The sequence below is a fragment of the Prunus persica genome, chromosome G6 (genome assembly GCF_000346465.2).
Source record: "Prunus persica cultivar Lovell chromosome G6, Prunus_persica_NCBIv2, whole genome shotgun sequence".
Classification (NCBI taxonomy): domain Eukaryota; kingdom Viridiplantae; phylum Streptophyta; class Magnoliopsida; order Rosales; family Rosaceae; genus Prunus; species Prunus persica.
Genome location: NC_034014.1, coordinates 22,334,663 through 22,353,016, shown reverse-complemented (window position 1 = coordinate 22,353,016; position 18,354 = coordinate 22,334,663). Strand labels below are relative to the sequence as shown.

At 37.2% G+C, this 18,354-nt stretch overlaps 3 protein-coding genes across 3 annotated transcripts; 1 reads left to right on the top strand and 2 right to left on the bottom strand.

Moving 5' to 3' along the window:
- LOC18773014 (pentatricopeptide repeat-containing protein At3g49740) lies at positions 55-2,494 on the bottom strand. Its single transcript, XM_020567115.1, has one exon. The coding sequence runs from the start codon at positions 2,324-2,326 to the stop codon at positions 122-124; it is 2,205 nt and encodes a 734-aa protein (XP_020422704.1). The 5' UTR covers positions 2,327-2,494; the 3' UTR covers positions 55-121.
- On the top strand, positions 3,067-5,579 carry LOC109949486 (pentatricopeptide repeat-containing protein At3g49730). The gene has a single exon (XM_020565156.1). The coding sequence runs from the start codon at positions 3,535-3,537 to the stop codon at positions 5,452-5,454; it is 1,920 nt and encodes a 639-aa protein (XP_020420745.1). The 5' UTR covers positions 3,067-3,534; the 3' UTR covers positions 5,455-5,579.
- Positions 15,631-17,011, bottom strand: LOC18773736 (probable pectinesterase 29). The gene is made up of 5 exons (XM_020565317.1): positions 16,854-17,011; positions 16,603-16,762; positions 16,294-16,512; positions 15,913-16,151; positions 15,631-15,793 (listed from the first exon to the last, which is right to left on the bottom strand). Exons 1-5 carry the CDS (start codon positions 17,003-17,005, stop codon positions 15,631-15,633), a joined length of 933 nt encoding a protein of 310 aa, XP_020420906.1. The 5' UTR covers positions 17,006-17,011.

The following is an 18,354-nucleotide window of genomic DNA, read 5'->3' as shown; positions in this document are numbered from 1 at the left end:
ATCAAAATCTTTGACCCATAGAGAACAGAAAGAAAAAGAAGAAAAAGAAAAAAGAAGATTGTGATCCCTCTTTCCCAACTTCCGTGTCCAGCCTATGTAAAATTTTCACTCTTACATGTATTCATGACTCAATCCAACTGCATCCACGTGTCTTCGCCACCCCCGTTCTGTTCATCAATTCTCTCACATTAGCTGCTTCTTCCCATTGCCCAGCAGCTGCATAAATACTTGCCAAAAGCACATAAACAGTTGGATTATTTTGTTCAGTTTCAAGGAGAAATCCAGCAACTGTTCTTCCTAGCCTTAAATTACCGTGCGCTGCACAAGAACTGATTAGTGTCCACCAAATATTTGGATGTGTTTTAATATGCTTGCTGTTTATTACCGTTTCCGCCTCATCAAGATACCCAGCACGACCTAGAAGGTCAACTATACAAGAAAAGTGATCTACTTGAGGCATAAAGCCATAATCATTAATCATGGAATTGAAAATTCGGGTACCATCAACGACTAAACCAGCGTGGCTGCAAGCAGAAAGGACTGCCGTGAAGGTGGCCTGATCTGGTTTGACTGCAGCGGAGTCTTGCATTGCCTCAAAGCAGCGCACAGCTTCATTTCCTTGCCCATGCTGTGCATAAGCTGATATCAGGGAATTCCAGGAGACTGTATCCTTTTGAGGCATCGCATTGAACACTCTTACTGACCAATCTATAACCCCGCATTTAGCATACATCGTAATGAGGGCGTTATGTAAGCACATTTGGGGGGAAAACCCAAATTTGAGAATGTAGCCATGAACTTGTTTTCCATCTCTCAAGGCTGATATGCTTGCACAAATGCTCAAAATACTAGTTAATGTACACACATCTGGCCTGTGTTCTGACATTAGCAGTTTCGAAAATTGCACTAACCCTTCTTTTACCAATCCATTGAACAGAAACCCAGAAATAATAGCATTCCATGAGATCAAATTTTTGTGATTGATATCTTCAAATACTTGGTAGGCCAGATTCATGTTACCCTGCTTAGCATATGCAGAAACTAAGGCATTTGAAACTTGAATGTTAAGGATAAGCCCATCTTTCTGTGCAAGGGCTTGAACCGCTTGCACAGTCTCAGTGAACTCGGAGCTTGCTAACAAACTTCCAAAAGTAAACTCATCTGGTTTTACCGCTGCCCTCTGCATTTGTAGGTAGATCAAGATGGCCAATTTACTGCTATTTCCCTGAGAATAAGTCGAGATCATGGTGTTCCATGATATAAGATCCTTCTCTTCCAATACCTGAAAAACCAGGTAAGCTGCATGCAAATCCCCACAACCAGAATACATGGTTATTGCTGCATTGCTCACAGAAGTAAAAGCTTCGAAACCCAACTTTATGGCTTGGGCATGTATGTGGTTGGCAACTCTTGCAGCTGAACATGAGCTCATAACACTTACAAAAGTCAGTTCAGTAGGTCTAAGACATACCTCTTGCATCAATTTGAACATCTTCAAAGCCTCTTCATCTCTTCCCACATTCACAAAACCATCTATCATCACATTGAAAGTAATCTGATCATATACCGCATCTTCTGCTTCTTCAAAAACCTCAAATGCCTCCAAAACACTTCTGCAGTTAAAATACATAGTTAGCAGAGCATTAACAACAGAACATCTACCCAAAAACCCAGTTTTAATCACTAACGTATGCACCTGCCTCCCAAAACCTAAACCCTCCAAAGCACAAGAACTCAAAACACTAGCAAAACTATAATTGTCGTGCATAACACCCATCCTATGCATTTCTCCAAACAACCCAATAGCCACCTCCTCACAGCCATTCTCTGCGCACCCGGTAATCATCGCATTCCAAATCGTCACATTACGCTTTTCAGGCATTGTATCAAACAGCTTATATGCATAATCCACATGCCCCAGTTTAGTACATGCCGACAACAGCGTCGTCCAGGAATAAACATCTGGGTTTTCAATTTCATCGAAAACCCATTTCACAGAATTCAAATCTTCGGCTTTCGCATAGAGCGAGAGCAGCGTGTTAGCGACGTGAGGGTAGGCTTTGAGCCCAGTTCGGATGGCGTGGGCGTGGAGTTGGGTTCCGAAAACGACGTCGCGGGAGTTAGCACAGGCCGTGACGGCTGCAGAGAGCGTGTAGTGGTCCGGCCTTACGGATTGCGAGGACAGGATTTGGGTGAAAAGTTGGAGGGCCTCTGAGTAACAATGGGAGCGAGTGAGCTTTGCGAGACTTTGGTTCAGTTTGAGGATCTGCTCACCGGCGACTTCAGCTATGGTCTTTGTGGTTTCTTTGTAGAAGTGAAACTTCATAGCTCATTTGATTTTCTTTTTATTTTCTGAACTTTGCAGTCATGGCGTTTGGTATAATGTTATGGTTTGTGCAGGCCTTGGTTGAAGAAGAAGCTCCGAGTCTCTGAGACTCGACTTTAAAATTTAAACCGTTGGCTCCCGCCATTGGGCGTACGCATAAACGACGGAGTTATAAGTTCTTTCCTTTTTCTGGATTTTAGCAGTAAATGGTGAAATTGCACTCCTGTCCAATCTCTAACCCTCCAAGTCACTATCTAAATTCTATTGACAAAATATTTTGGTATAGTTGTTCCTTTGTTAGTTGTATACCAAATTATTCTAAGAGTAGGGGATGTTTTACTATGACTATTCATTGTAATTTGTAATTTCTTTGGTCCGATCTATGTACGTGTTCTTTTTTGTAAGGAGCTTGTAACTCAAGTGCTCGAGATTCTGCATTCGAATCCCCCTCTCCCAATATCGCTTGTATTAAGAAAAAAAGAAGACAGAAAACGTGGAGAGAACTTCATTTTTATTTGTGTTACTTAGCAAAATCGTGTTTTATTTTTATTTAAGGCTATACTTGGACTTTATATGCATTAGTGTATTACTTTTCACAATAACATTGGTAACATGTAATAACAAGTTTTATTAATTTTCATCTTGCCACAGTTTCAATGCTAAATAGATACTTGATTACAATGAATATATATGACCAAGAGATATGTTTTTCTTATTTGATCAATGGTTGGACAAATTCAAACTTAAGATCTCTTCTAATTAGGAAATGATATAACACTCTACTAAGAATATTTTCACACAAAAACATATGACTTTGTGACATTAATCATAATTATAAGTTGTAAATTTATACCTAACCAACATGCACACAACACAATATTTTTCTTTTTTCTTTTTTCCCAAAGAAATGAACATGTCATTACCATAAAAAAGAAGAGTTTCATAAAAATCCAATACAAAAATCAAAAAAATAAAAGCAAGACTCAACCAAACGAAATAAAAGCCCAATCCAAAACACAACACAACACAACACAACTACACAACACAACACAACTATTTGACTACTTTCTTCTTCCCTCCCTTTTGTAATTTTGCGTAAATGACCTAATACCAAACGCACCGTTTAGTTTCTGTCAAGAAATGCTTCAGCAAAATAGACATGGCGGTACGAGAATGTTGAGCTGAGTTGAATTGCAGATGTAGACAACATGCGGAGGTTATGTCAGCAAACCACGTCTCTCTGCACCAAACACCATCTCTCACTTTTCTCCAAACCAAACAGCCCCTTCAACCTCTTTCACACAAACCACAAAGCCACCAAGCAAACAAACAACCCCCATGTCTTCAGCGAAAGAAGATCCGGGTTCGGGTTGGTCCGCCTCGAAACCGACCCAGAACCATCCCCGGACGACCCGAACCAATGCGAGTTCGCCGCCGACGTGGAGAAGATTTACAGAATATTAAGGAAATTCCACTCGAGGGTCCCTAAACTCGAGCTGGCTCTGGAACAATCCGGCGTCGTTTTGAGGTCGGGCTTGGCCGAGCGAGTGCTTAACCGGTGCGGGGATGCTGGGAATTTAGGGTACAGGTTCTTCGTGTGGGCTTCGCAGCAGCCTAATTACAGACCCAGTTACGAAGTGTACAAAGCTATGATCAAAAGCTTGAGCAAAATGCGTCAATTCGCTGCCGTTTGGGCTCTGCTTGAAGAAATGAGGAAAGAGAACCCACATATGATTACCCAAGAAGTTTTTGTCGTTTTGATGAGACGGTTTGCGTCCGCGAGAATGGTGAAGAAAGCAGTTGAGGTGCTCGACGAAATGCCTAAGTACGGGTGTGAACCCGATGAGTATGTGTTTGGTTGTTTGTTGGATGCTTTGTGTAAAAATGGTAGTGTTAAAGAAGCAGCTTCGCTGTTTGAGGATATGCGTGTGAGGTTTACACCGAGTGTTAAGCATTTTACGTCTTTGCTGTATGGTTGGTGTAGAGAAGGGAAGCTTATGGAGGCGAAATTCGTATTGGTGCAGATGAAGGAAGCTGGGTTAGAGCCTGACATTGTGGTTTTTAACAATTTGTTAAGTGGGTATGCTCAAGCTGGGAAGATGGTTGATGCGTATGAGCTTTTAAAGGAGATGAGAAGGAAGGGTTGTGAGCCCAATGCTGCTTCATATACGACTGTGATTCAGGCACTTTGCGGTCGAGAAAAGATGGAGGAGGCAATGAGGGTGTTTGTTGAGATGCAGAGGAGTGGTTGTGAGGCTGATGTTGTGACTTACACTACTTTGATTAGTGGGTTTTGTAAGTGGGGGAAGATTGAGAGGAGTTATGAGATTTTGGATGGTATGATACAGAAAGGTTTTATGCCGAATCAGATGACTTACATGCACATTATGCTGGCTCATGAGAAGAAGGAAGAGCTAGAGGAATGTGTGGAATTATTGGAGGAGATGAGAAAGATTGGTTGCATTCCTGATCTTGGTATTTACAACACCTTGATTCGATTGGCATGCAAATTGGGGGAGGTGAAGGAAGGTGTTCGACTTTGGAACGAAATGGAAGTTGCCGGGTTTTCTCCAGGGCTTGATACCTTTGTCATTATGATTCATGGGTTTCTTGGGCAAGGTTTTTTGATTGATGCTTGTGATTATTTTAAAGAAATGGTTGGGAGAGGTCTTCTATCTGGCCCACAATATGGTACCTTGAAGGAGTTGATGAATGCTTTGTTGAGAGATGAGAAGCTAGAAATAGCTAAGGATGTTTGGAGTTGCATTGTGACTAAAGGATGTGAGCTCAATGTCTCTGCATGGACAATTTGGATTCATGCACTGTTTTCAAAGGGGCATGTGAAGGAGGCTTGTTCATACTGCTTGGACATGATGGAGGCAGATGTGATGCCACAGCCGGATACCTTTGCGAAGCTCATGCGCGGTTTAAGGAAACTTTATAACAGACAGATTGCAGCTGAGATCACCGAGAAGGTGAGGAAGATGGCTGCAGATAGGCAGATCACTTTCAAGATGTATAAACGACGAGGTGAGAGGGACTTGAAGGAAAAAGACAAGGGTAAAAAAGATGGGAGGAAACGGAGGGCTCGCAGAAGGCGTTGGCCTAGTAAAGCTAAAGATTTATAGTTTGAATGAGAAAACTAAAGGTTGTGTATCCAAGTCACAGAGAGAGATTGATCTGGTATGCACTTCTCGCAATAGGGGCATCAGTTGACCTGTTTTATCCTAAGCATTATCGCAGCCTCTCTTCATCTCTTTCTTCCTTCTGTCTAGATCTCGCAGTCACGAAATTATTGTCAATGACTCTTTCTTTCCTCTCCTCCCTCAAAAAATAAAAATAAAATCCCAACAAAAAAGAAGAACAAATATTCAAACATATACAATTAAAAAGGATTTAGAATACGTCATTAATTTTTATTGTTTTGTTGTAAACGAAGATGTCACAATTACAGCAACAAATCATTGAACATTATCCAAATAAAATTTGAGATCACCAAAATTTAGGTCTTCTGCGGAAGTATATCAAATCCAAAGGATTAGGACCACCATACTTATCACGTACTCCAACATCATAATTTGCGCTGGGCAATGACCCATCTTTGACCTTAATGACGAGGACAATATAGAGGCCTGTTACCTCGTAGTAGGGGTGGGCACTCAAACCGGCGAACCGGAAATTCAAACCGAATCGTACCGAATCAAACCGAAAAAAAACTGAGTTGACCAAAAAGTCAAAAACCGGTTAAAAACCGAACTGGACCAGTTTGGACCGGTTTCGGATCCGGTTCCATGTCTTCAAAAATCGAACCGGGCCGAACCGAACCGGTGAAACTAAAAAAATATATAATTTCAATATATATTTATATTTAATGCTATATTTTTAATTTCACTAAAAAAAACCTAATATTTATCCAAGTTCAATGTCAAAATATCTCTCTTTTCTCACTTTAATATTTATTTATTATATGAAATTGAATAATTTGTTAATTTTCAAGTAAAAAAAATAATATTTCAGTTGAGAATTGTATTAAAAAATAATTTAAAAAAATAATTTTTATAATCCGGTTCAAAACCGAACCGAAACGGGAACCGGACCGAAATCGGTTCAAACCGAACCGGACAGTTTTTGAAATTTTTTTTATTAAAATCGAACCGAACCAAACCGAATGAATAGTATCAGATCGGTTCTAATTTGAAGTAAAAACCGGTCCAAACCGAACCGTGCCCACCCCTACTTCGTAGCGTGTTTTGCCCTTGACCACGCTTTCAAACACCAAATTCTTCTTCTCATGCTTGTTATACGAAGAGACAGCGAACTCTGCTGTATTTATCCAATATGGTTCGCTGGTGTTCTGTACTGGATCCCAAGTCTCAAGAACTTCATCTGGGGCAGCAGCAGTCACAAGTGGAACGACCAGAACAAGGACTGCAATAACCCATTGAAGACGCATCGTACGTGACTGAGTTATTGATTTGGTTGGATTTTTTAGTTTGAGGGTAGAGATTGATGTTGCTAGGTAAGGTATATATAGCGGTTGGTTTTTTTTATTTTTTATTTTTTATTTTTTATACGGATTGATATTTTTTGTTGTTGGAATAGATGCTTTATACAGACATCCAAAACCCAACGTAAAAGTTAGGAACAGCGGGATTTAATAAAGATTCACGCCTGAAATAATCATGATGAAAAAAAAAGAAAAAAAAAACACTACTGCCCAAAAATAAAAAGATTGTTATAAAATGACCTGGAATATGTGCGAATATTGAGCTGCACGTAAAGTAGATGAGACACAGTATTTAACGAGGTTCGGCTATGCCTACGTCCCCGAAGAGCAGCAGTAGTAACTTTTCCACTATGTAAAATAATAGGGCTACAACTTTAGTGTTTACAATATGTAAGGCTCACTGAATTTTCTCTCTGCTCACTCACCCTATTTCTTCCTTCTCTTCCTCTTCTCTGCCTGACTCTCTTTCCTCTTTTCTTTCCTCCTTTCTCTTTCTTCTCTCTTTCCTTCTTTCCTTTTCTTCTCTCTTTCCTCCTTTCCTTTTCTTCTCCTCTTTCCTCCTTTCCCTTTCCTCTTCTCTTTCCTCCTCTCTCTTTCTTTCTTTTTTTCCTCCTCTTTTTTCTTCTCTTCTCCTTCCGTTTCTCTTCTTATTTATAGGCTGAAATAATCACTATTCATCACTATTCACTATTCACCCGTGACAGACAAACTCTACCAAAAGTCTCCAAATGAATAGTAATGAATAGTTAGTGGGCTCCACATGTTTATTCTTTTACAACACTCTCCCTTGGAGACCACTAATGATATGTTGGTTGTATCATTAAAGACTTGCTTGGAGAAAACCTAGTAAGGTAGAGAACTGATGGAAAGAAGAGTACAACAATCTGTATAGCATACTTCTGGATGCTCCCCCTGATTAATATCTCCCCCTGATGTCTTCATAACTATCTTTGGAGTGAGAATCTTTCGGAGTGAGTGAATGATGTAGCCACCAACAATTCATATAGTAAATATATTTCCAGTGAGCTATCTCTATGTAAATCATAGAAATTTTCAGAGTCCGCGTTTCCAACAAAACCTGGGCTATTTGTAAGATCATATGGAAGAATATGCCCATACATGATGTTATGCGGAGATAGCATCAAATATACCTCACATCATCCCAAAATGATGGTGATGGAGTTGAGCCTTATCTGGAAAATATGATGTCCGGTCCAATATACTTCCGGAAAATCATTAAAGTGTCCAACGGATAATCCTCATAAAAATGCTTCAATACTTTCTTAGTATAAGCAATAATCTCGTTGGTATAATGCTCGATCCTTAAGTCGAGACAAATATTTCTTGAATTCTGCAGAATCTTTAATGTGTTGCAATCACATCAATGTACTCACTGAGGTAATTTATGCATATTAATATTGAGTACAAATTTTGTGCTTCAAGCACATGTCCTTTAGGGACTTGCTTTATGCAATGTCAATCCTCTCAACGGATTTTGTTTAAAAGGGATTAAACTTTATGACACATTATATAGCTTTAACCCAGCTATTTATACATCTTTAGGGAATCACTTCAGGTGATATGCTCTGTGCATTTAATAACCCTTAAAGATAATATGTTGGTCTCCGTAATTGTGTAATAAGGGGGGCACAATTGAATCTGTAAATATGGAGAAAACCCAACATTCCTTGTTTCTGCCAGAAACAGTGTGTCATACAAAGTAGGTATATTCCCTTTTATTCCGAACACCCAAGTATAACTTTCAGTATTAACAAATTTGGGGTTCGTACTGTGGGTTTGTTCTTTCACGTTCATTCTCATTTATAATGGAATTACCTCGTTCCATTTTGGCCAATAATATTGTCGACATTTAATAATTGAACGTGGTTCCAATCAACACAGCCCATTGATGATTTGAGTAGCTACTCCAAAACCAAAAATTGTCATTCATCAATTCATGATCAAAAATTGTCATTCATCAATTCATGATCCCACCATTCTCATTTGCACGTGCATGCATCAATTATAAGCATTTCTTTGCTTTTGGATACCCAAGCCACTTCAGGGGGCTTTTATTATGTGAGAATGTGGATTATAACCTCCAATGGAGCGTTATTTTATAGTAGGGCGTGGATAATCTCCATTTAGGGAGTTGGAACATTTAGAACCCATATATCTGTCATGCTGTAGGCATGCCACAGATTAATACATACATGTCAATTAATTTATGGGACTTTAACCCATATTATGGGACTTTAACCCATATAATTTGCTACGCATTAGGCGTGCATAATATCAATATTGACATGTCAAAGGATTGTCCTTTCGGGACTTCAATCCATATCATTTGCTACGCAACAGGCGTGCATCATATTGATCACTGCTATACCCATATTCTGTTCTTATGAGACTTTAATCTGTGCAGTGTATTATCAATGTATCCAACTTGCAATCTGTAAAATTTGCGTTAATAATTCATGGATACATACAAGCCATTCTTTTGGAACGGACTTATCTCCCCATTTGGTTACCTTTCAAGATAAAATATCAAATAGGTATATAAGCATAAAATAACACAAGTATTGCTTACATCCTTAGGTGGGAGAAACTTTTCTCAAGTATCATTCAAGCTCATATCGGCCCAGTAAATATAAAGTATCGCTTGATGATCTTGTTATATCCTGCAAGAGCAAAAATCACAATTCTTTTCTCTGTCAAAAACAAATAACTCTCAGAGTTAGGATCACTGCATGGATTTATTCTTCAGATGTTCATTCTAAAGAAATAAAATCTCTTATGAACAGAGAGTTATAAAAAGAGAAAAAATGCAAAAAGATTGTGATATTGATTGCAAGGTAAGGTAAGCAATCAAGGAAGGAAGCTGGTGGGAGCAAACAACAAGCTCTCAGTTCTCCTAGTATAGAAGGACCTCAGGAGATTAGAGCATAAGGTCGCCTTCACAGTTCCTGGATGTGGCGGAAACGTGATCAGGGATAGTCTCGCTTCCTGAATGGATGATCAGAGATAGTCTTGCTTCTCGGGCATATTGAATGCTCACTGATAAGAAAAATAAGTAGATATCGCATCACTAGGTATGGAGAAAACTGGATGTCTTCTGCAAAGAAAATTTCGTTAGTAACACATTTATACACAAATACAATGAATAGGTAGAATCGGTGAATTTCAAATTAACCATAGGAAAATTGCGAGATTCTAGGGATACTTTTGAAAAAGTAGCTCCGTGAAATCCGTAAAGCAAGATCGGCTTTGAAAATAATACTTGAAAACGCCGAAAGTGCCGACAGGCATTATTAGAGGCCACATGAAGTTTTGGACTCTGGGAAAGAAAAAGATAATATGGGAATCTGAGATAATATTGGGATCCTAGAAACTGTAGCCATATTTCCTCCTATAGATATGGCCTTTGCAAAACTTGATTGGAGCAACTGCGTTTCAACTTGAATTTCTTCATTTTCTGAAACTTTAGTTTTCCTAAGACTTTCTTCGAAACCTTCTTAAAAATGGCTTCCTCTTCTTCCTGCCCAAATTATTTCAATTTAAATGATGCTCCCACAACTACCAATGATGCCCAAGTTTGGCGTCCATCCTTTGTATCCCAAAATCGTCATCTCACAGTTAATGATTCTGTGATGATAAATGATGCTACTGCTGTCATAGTAGCTAGGAATTTCATTACTCCAATGGATGAAATGCTGTTAACAGGGAGGTCTGAGGAAGAGGCTATTGATGACTCAATGGCTTTTAGCATTCAGAGTGCTGCTTCTGTTTCTAACATGGCTGATCGTTTGCGTGCTAGAGCAAACGAGGTTGAGAAGTTGACAACTGAAAATTCGTCTCTTCAAAGAATGCTTCATGAGTCTCAACAGGAGGTTGAGAAACTTAAAGGAGAGAATAATTCCTTGTTGAAACTGGTGAGTTCGTACTCCGTTGATACACTGAGAAGGCTAGACATGCTGCAGGTCTCCAATGAAAGAATTTTGGGAGACCACGAGAAGCTCATGGCCAAGCTTAAGAGGCGCCGTACTCTTCCTTCAGAGGCTTCCAGAACATAATGTAATTTTATAGATTTTACAGGGCTTGCACCTTCATTGCAGGTGGAAAAAAAATCTATCTGTTGTATGTTCCTGTAATAATAATTGCGCACATTCTTAAACTTGCACCTGTGGTTTTTACGTCTTTTCAAAATGACGGTTTGGAACCTTGTGCCTTATAGGTTCAAATAACCACATTGTCTCTCCCAAATTGCATGGTAGCCCGGAACTTTTGGCCTGAGCACAAACTCAGAATTTATTTGCCATTTTCAAATGGACATGAAATGTGAATTGAGTAAAAGCCATAATAATATCGCAATATAGTAGTGAAGAGCATTAACTACTATATACCCACAACTTCAAGTTTAGGATCTCTCATATATTTGGATCCATGGGCTTCCGGCCCAGATATAACAAAATATGTGGGGAGCCTCAATTCATTATTTGAGGTTTATATTGATATTATTCATTTCGCGGTGTATTCTTAACAACCGGAATTCACAAAATATATTTCTTCCTTGAGGTGTCGATTATAACAAAATCGAACTTTAAATTCATCATCTTCTTATGCCAAAGAAATATGTGGCATACCACAATTTGCAATAATACCTCAAGGGTTGTCCATTTAATTGTTGGAACTTCAGGTTCTCAACACTGTTAAATTTTGAACTTCAGGCCAAAGCCACATATTCTCATGGTATGGACATTTTTACAATTTTCTGTACATATTTCGGGACTTCAAGCCCTTACATAATTGTCCATATTTTGAGGAACTTCTGGCATCTCATTTAATTGTTCATCCATGAGTTTAAGGAACTGCAGGTTCCCTTTTGTATATAGTGACGGTTTACCCAAAATGGTTCATATTTATGCATACGTCACTATTTATGTGAATAGTACTATTCATCAAGTCATGAATACGTATCTATTCATCTGCCAGTACAGTTATCATCAATGTGTACGGCACCATGAAACTGCAGGTTCTCTTTTGTATATAGTGATGGTTTACCCAAAATGGTTCATATTTATACATACGTCACTATTCATGTGAATAGTATTATTCATCAAGTCATGAATACGTATCTATTCATCTGCCAGTACAGTTATCATCAATGTGTACGGCACTATGAACCAATACGGTACTGTTACATCATTAAGGAACTCTAGGTCCTTATTTACATGTCAGGGATCAAGGACCCTTAATTTCAATCACATGTTTACAAATACAGTACCGGAGAGACTGCCAGCTCTCATATTAATATCATCATCAAGGATCTTCAAGTCCTGATGTAATTGTATGATGAGGATCAAGGAACTTCTGGTCCTGATCTGCATACTGTAAAAACTCATCATACAGCACAATTAATCCATAAAATAAATTGCTGGTAAATAAATTACTAGTATGGACGATAAACCCGCACCATACATTTAAATAAAAGTAAAGGCGTGGACGATAAACCCGCACCACCCTTTTAAATAAATGTAAATGTGCAGTAAATTAAATTCATAAATTAAATTGCTTGCTGTATGGACGTTAATCCTGCACCATACCTTAAATAAAATTAAATGTGCGGTAAAGTAAACGTGCTTGTATGGGCACTAATTCTGCTCCATACATTTAAATAAAAGCAAAGGCGTGGACGATAAACCCGCACCACCCTTTAAATAAATATTGCCGTATGAGTAATAAACCTACACCATACCATAAATAATACTTTAAGTAAAAGTAAATTTGCGATAAAGTAAACGTGCTTGTATGGACACTAATTCTGCTCCATACATTTAAATAAAAGCAAAGGCGTGGGCGATAAACCCGCACCACCCTTTTAAATAAATACTGTTGTATGGGTAATAAACCTACACCATACAGTAAATAAAATAAATGTGGGAATAAAAACCACCACTGAACAAGATAAGGAAAGTGTTAGTATTAGTAACGGTCTCCCACTGATAATATGTTTAGTATTACCAAGGGTCCATTTTTGTTAATGGTTAGTAATAGAAAAGCAGATAAATATAGTATATTATATTACCATCAACTTTTCATATATATAATATATATATATATATATTATACTGATATATTAGTGGAAAGCTAGATGCGTTGGCTTTTCTTCTTTACATCAACATAATGGTTAGTAGTATAAATAATAGTGCAGCACAAAAATTATACCTGAGAGCTTCTCGTGCTGATAACGTGTTATAAAATGACCTGGAATATGTGCGAATATTGAGCTGCACGTAAAGTAGATGAGACACAGTATTTAACGAGGTTCGGCTATGCCTACGTCCCCGAAGAGCAGCAGTAGTAACTTTTCCACTATGTAAAATAATAGGGCTACAACTTTAGTGTTTACAATATGTAAGGCTCACTGAATTTTCTCTCTGCTCACTCACCCTATTTCTTCCTTCTCTTCCTCTTCTCTGCCTGACTCTCTTTCCTCTTTTCTTTCCTCCTTTCTCTTTCTTCTCTCTTTCCTTCTTTCCTTTTCTTCTCTCTTTCCTCCTTTCCTTTTCTTATCCTCTTTCCTCCTTTCCCTTTCCTCTTCTCTTTCCTCCTCTCTCTTTCTTTCTTTTTTTCCTCCTCTTTTTTCTTCTCTTCTCCTTCCGTTTCTCTTCTTATTTATAGGCTGAAATAATCACTATTCATCACTATTCACTATTCACCCGTGACAGACAAACTCTACCAAAAATCTCTAAATGAATAGTAATGAATAGTAATGAATAGTTAGTGGGCTCCACATGTTTATTCTTTTACAACAAAGATGAATTTATAATAAAGCAATTGTAGCCTCGTTAAAACATTTCCTTAAAAACTCCCAAATTGAAGAAAAATCTAGTCAAAGAAAAAAAAAATCACAATAAAGCGTGGTCATCAACAACAACAAACAATCAAACTTGGCCCATATATGGGTTGCTATTGCTAAGGGCTTTTTTCATCAAGAATTCTAATTAAGGAATAAAATAATAATGTAGGATAAGGAATGTCCAAAAAAAGGGAAATCATTTTGTATTCTTTCCTTTTGGCCCACCAAGATTAACTCCAAATCTGTGTTCTGGGGAGAGAAAAAAATCTCATGGTGACGTGGATGTCCAAGATTTTATCTCAAATGTGGTTAAATACAAAGGACTTGAAATCCATAACATATGAGATTTGAATGAATACATACATTGAATCATTTAAAATATGCATATGGATGGCTTTCTTTCCAAACACAGATAAACTTGGATGCAATTTTAGTATAATATTCAAGAATTGAACCATAAAAATGAACTACATTTCTAGGTTTGAAATCTCACGTTTCAAAAGGAGAGTTTGACCTGGTTATCTCGAATTTTAAGCATGAGGACAATTCCCTTTTAACAAAGAGGGAAGTTGGTGGGATCATCCACATTTGGGCCCTAAGGCCATCTCCAACAGTGGATGGCTAAATATAGCCCACCCATAAAATTTAGTTTATCATTTATAGTTTTTTTTTTTGGTGAAAAAAGGGGGGTTAATACCTGAAAGCAAACTAAACAGACTCAGAACAAATCAAACGAGTTTGAGACACCCCTAACACATCATCAGCTAACAAGGAAGCTACCTAATTAGGAACAACATCATAAATACAAAAGCCTAGATCTCGATTGAAGCTCCCATTAGCCAAGCAATCTATCATCATTTATAGTTTTTTAAGGAGTAGTGATGGACAATATTTTCACCGTTTCTAGCAGTGCATAGCTAGATCATAGCCCCTCAATATTTTATTAGTTTTTAGTGTATTCTTTAAATATATTGGATAATTTAATTTAATTAAAGTGCTATTTTAGACCTTATTTAAAATTTATTTTAGAAGAGAAAAATATTTTTGGATATGATATGATTAATTTAAAAACAACAACAGCCCACCCAAGAAACTAAACATTAATTTAAAAACAACAGCACATTAATTTAAGGATTTTTAGCCGTTTTACCTCCTGAACTATTACCCTTTTTGAACTTAAAACCCTCAATTATTTCATCTGCTGATTTAGTCCTTAAACTCATTAAACATAGCCAATATAGCAGTTGCCGTTAGTTTTTTGAAAATTCCATCCATATATCCATCTAAATAAGCATGTGACCGGCTGGAAAGCATATGCCCGTCACATCTTGCCGCACTTTTTTTTTGTTAGATAGATACTTCCACCATTGTATAAAATCTTGAACCAAGAACAAAATTCGTAACATATCTAAAGAAAACATGGTTTTCAACTATCTATTTGCACATAAACGCGAACTAATAAAACAAAAGAACAACCCTGACAAATAACAATTGAGTGATTTGCAGCAAACTCCACCATATACAATGTAGAACCATATTTAGAGAACATTAACAATGTTAAAGAGTGAGTTTTGGGAGAATGATTTGATTGAGAACATTAGCGAAGTTAGCAATGTTAGATATGGTGGTACGAGAATGTTGAGTTGCAGAGGCAAATAACACCATCTCTCACTTTCCCTCCAACCAAACATCCTCTTCAACCTCTTTCACACAAACCACAAACCCACACCAAGCAAACAAGCAACACATCCCAGTACACAAAGACCTCATATGTTATCGAAGCGGATTCAATTTTTCAATCAAGACCTCATAACATTACAAAGATGTATACTTAGTCCATTGACAAAGACATTTTGCACCATCCTTCTTTGTTGCCTTAACAACGGGTTATTGATGGAAGACCCAAAAAAGGGACTAATTATTATTGATATCAAGGGCTTAATTGGGTTGTTTTCCCAACCATCCTTCTTGGTCTATGAAAGAAGCTGGATTTGTTAAATATGCCACTTCCTGATCTGATAACTTCTTCTCCCACGGGATACGATGGGACATATCTGCTCCAGGACCTTTGCAATTCACCTCTGAGAATGTGATTAAATCCCTGTTCGATAATGTCAAGAAAAAAACAAGAGAATTAAAGTTTAAATCTGGCATAATTTTAATATTCTCTTCACACACAGGCAAAGATACATAAAATAAAAAAGGAAAAAGAAAACTTACAGTGATCTCTTTTCCCATGCGGACCAACCCTCTGGGGTTATAATATTTTCCATATATGTGGAGGCAAACAATACTCTTGAATAATCTCTGTATGGTCTTCCTAAAAATATAGGGCCTGTTCCATTTACGTAGCAATCTTTGAATACATAACCACTAGTTTCCTTTAAGCCCTTACGACCCTGCGCTGTGATAAAACCAGGTACACCTATTTTGTCTGTTACTGATCTTAACTGGCATTTCTGCAAGGAAATATTTCAACATATTGTGTTTTATATATCCCATTTAAAATAGTGAAATTCAATAAGATTCGAATGAATTTAGTCCCAATTATGTCCCATCACGGCCACCAAATAGGGTACGAGAGAAAATAAAGAAACGTACCTCATAAATTGATTGGCCGTTGCCCCAAATGAAGTCTATAGCCCCTTCAACAAAGCAGTCATAATAATAGTGACGACCAACGTCATCCCTCAATGTGTCTTGCAAACTAATGAAAGCACAATGATAAAAACTTGCTTTATCTCCAGAAATTGAAGCTGCAGGTGCCCAAGTAGTTTTTCTTCCATTTGGACCCGGTGTGATAAGACGGTCATATGAATTCTATAACCACCATAATTAAGACTTTAAACGATAAATAAATGATAGTAGCTTCAAAACAAACAAACAAACACTATCTACATGAATTTTAACCTTGAATATTATATTCCGTGCCACAAAATTATCTGCAAACAACTTGAATGTAGGACTGTCAATAACACTGCCAAAATCTCCATATTCGATTGCGGTATCATGTCTAGGGTCGCCTTCAAGAATGATATATGGTTTGTTTCGAGGAATCACAACTTTTTCCCTAATGAAAATGTCATATATTTAGAGTTTCGATTTTTATTTTATAGATTAGAAAAAAATAATTTAAACTTGAAGAAGTTTGTGCTACTTACATGTAGAGACCATGGTTAATAAGGATACGAGTCCACAAAGAGTTATTTGACGGTATAGAATCGATGGCTTGTTGCACTGTGGTAAAATTTCCTCGACCACTCTTATCGACCATGATGGTGTTTGAAACATAGTTTTGAAAATCATATTTCATTTCATTATAGGGTGCACCCGAAATTGTACCCAAGAAAAAGAAGAGGAAAAATATGGTTGGTATAAGGGAATCCATATCTCAATACTGCAAGATAAGCTGGCTTAGCAAATTTAGAACAATGAGAACCTAATTTGCCTTAGGAAGATGGAAATTCATCTCATATAGAAGGATAAAAAGTGTGAATGCTGTGCACAAAATCCTTTTGACTGACAACTCAGATTAATTAAGCACAGTGAATCTACTCTAAGTCGCCGACTCTAGAAAAAATCTATATGTTCATACGAAAAATAGGCAACCACATAATAGGGAGTTATTATTAGCACTTCAAATTAGCCAATAACAATTACTTTTTAAGATTTCTCTTATTTTTATGTGGATATACATTAATGTGGCATCTTACATGATAATAAATCAGTATCTTCTGCCAACAGGTCTAGTCTAGGAGAAAAATGTATTGACTTATAGACTAGTGGTCTTAGGTTCAAACTTTCATAGCACCAGTAGTGTGAGAAAGTCCCTCCTCCTTGTAGTTTATTTAAACCATCGCTTAAATTAAAAAAAAATTAAAAAATAAAAACCAATAGCTTCTAATCATGCCATTTCTTGTCACATAAATTTATATTCTTACTTGGATGGTTTGCGGTATGTAACACTTTAGTCTCTATCTTTCAAAAATTGGAAAAAACAAGTTTAAACTTACAATTGTGATACAACTGGCCCTTTTCTCCCCCAAACTATCATGCATTGTTAACCAACATTTTTTTTACTGAACACTTAAGTTGACATATTTTTTGCTTACATGGGTAAGCGAGATCAATTCCACGTTTGTAATTTTTTATTTGTTGTCTATTTGTAAAAAAAAAAAAAAAAAAATTTGAAAAAATTAAATTGACGGTTAAACTGGGAAGGAACCAATGTAAGAATTCATAAGTTTAAGGTTGTTTTTGTTAATTTTTGAAAGAAATGAACTAAATTGTCACTGACCCCAATCTACAGGCGTGCATGGGTAATTGATATAGTAATTAATTATCTAGTTCAAACGGGTGAGTTGCAGTAAAGTTTAGTATAAAAAAAAACATCTACTACTATGTGGTCGGGAAGGTTAAAATAGCAAAAGCTTTTGGAATTTTTATTTTATACTTTAGAAGGACCCATTTTGTGTTGTAAAATATAAAGTAGTGGAGCCCACTTACTATTTGTTTGTAGACTTTGGTGCATGAGTTTATTCACGGGTGAATAGTGAATAGTGAAGATGATTGGATAGAAACATCACGGGTGCCATTTATCAATGCCTATAAATAGGCAACCTGCAAAGTGAAAGGAATGAGAAGAAAAGAAGAGAAAGGGAG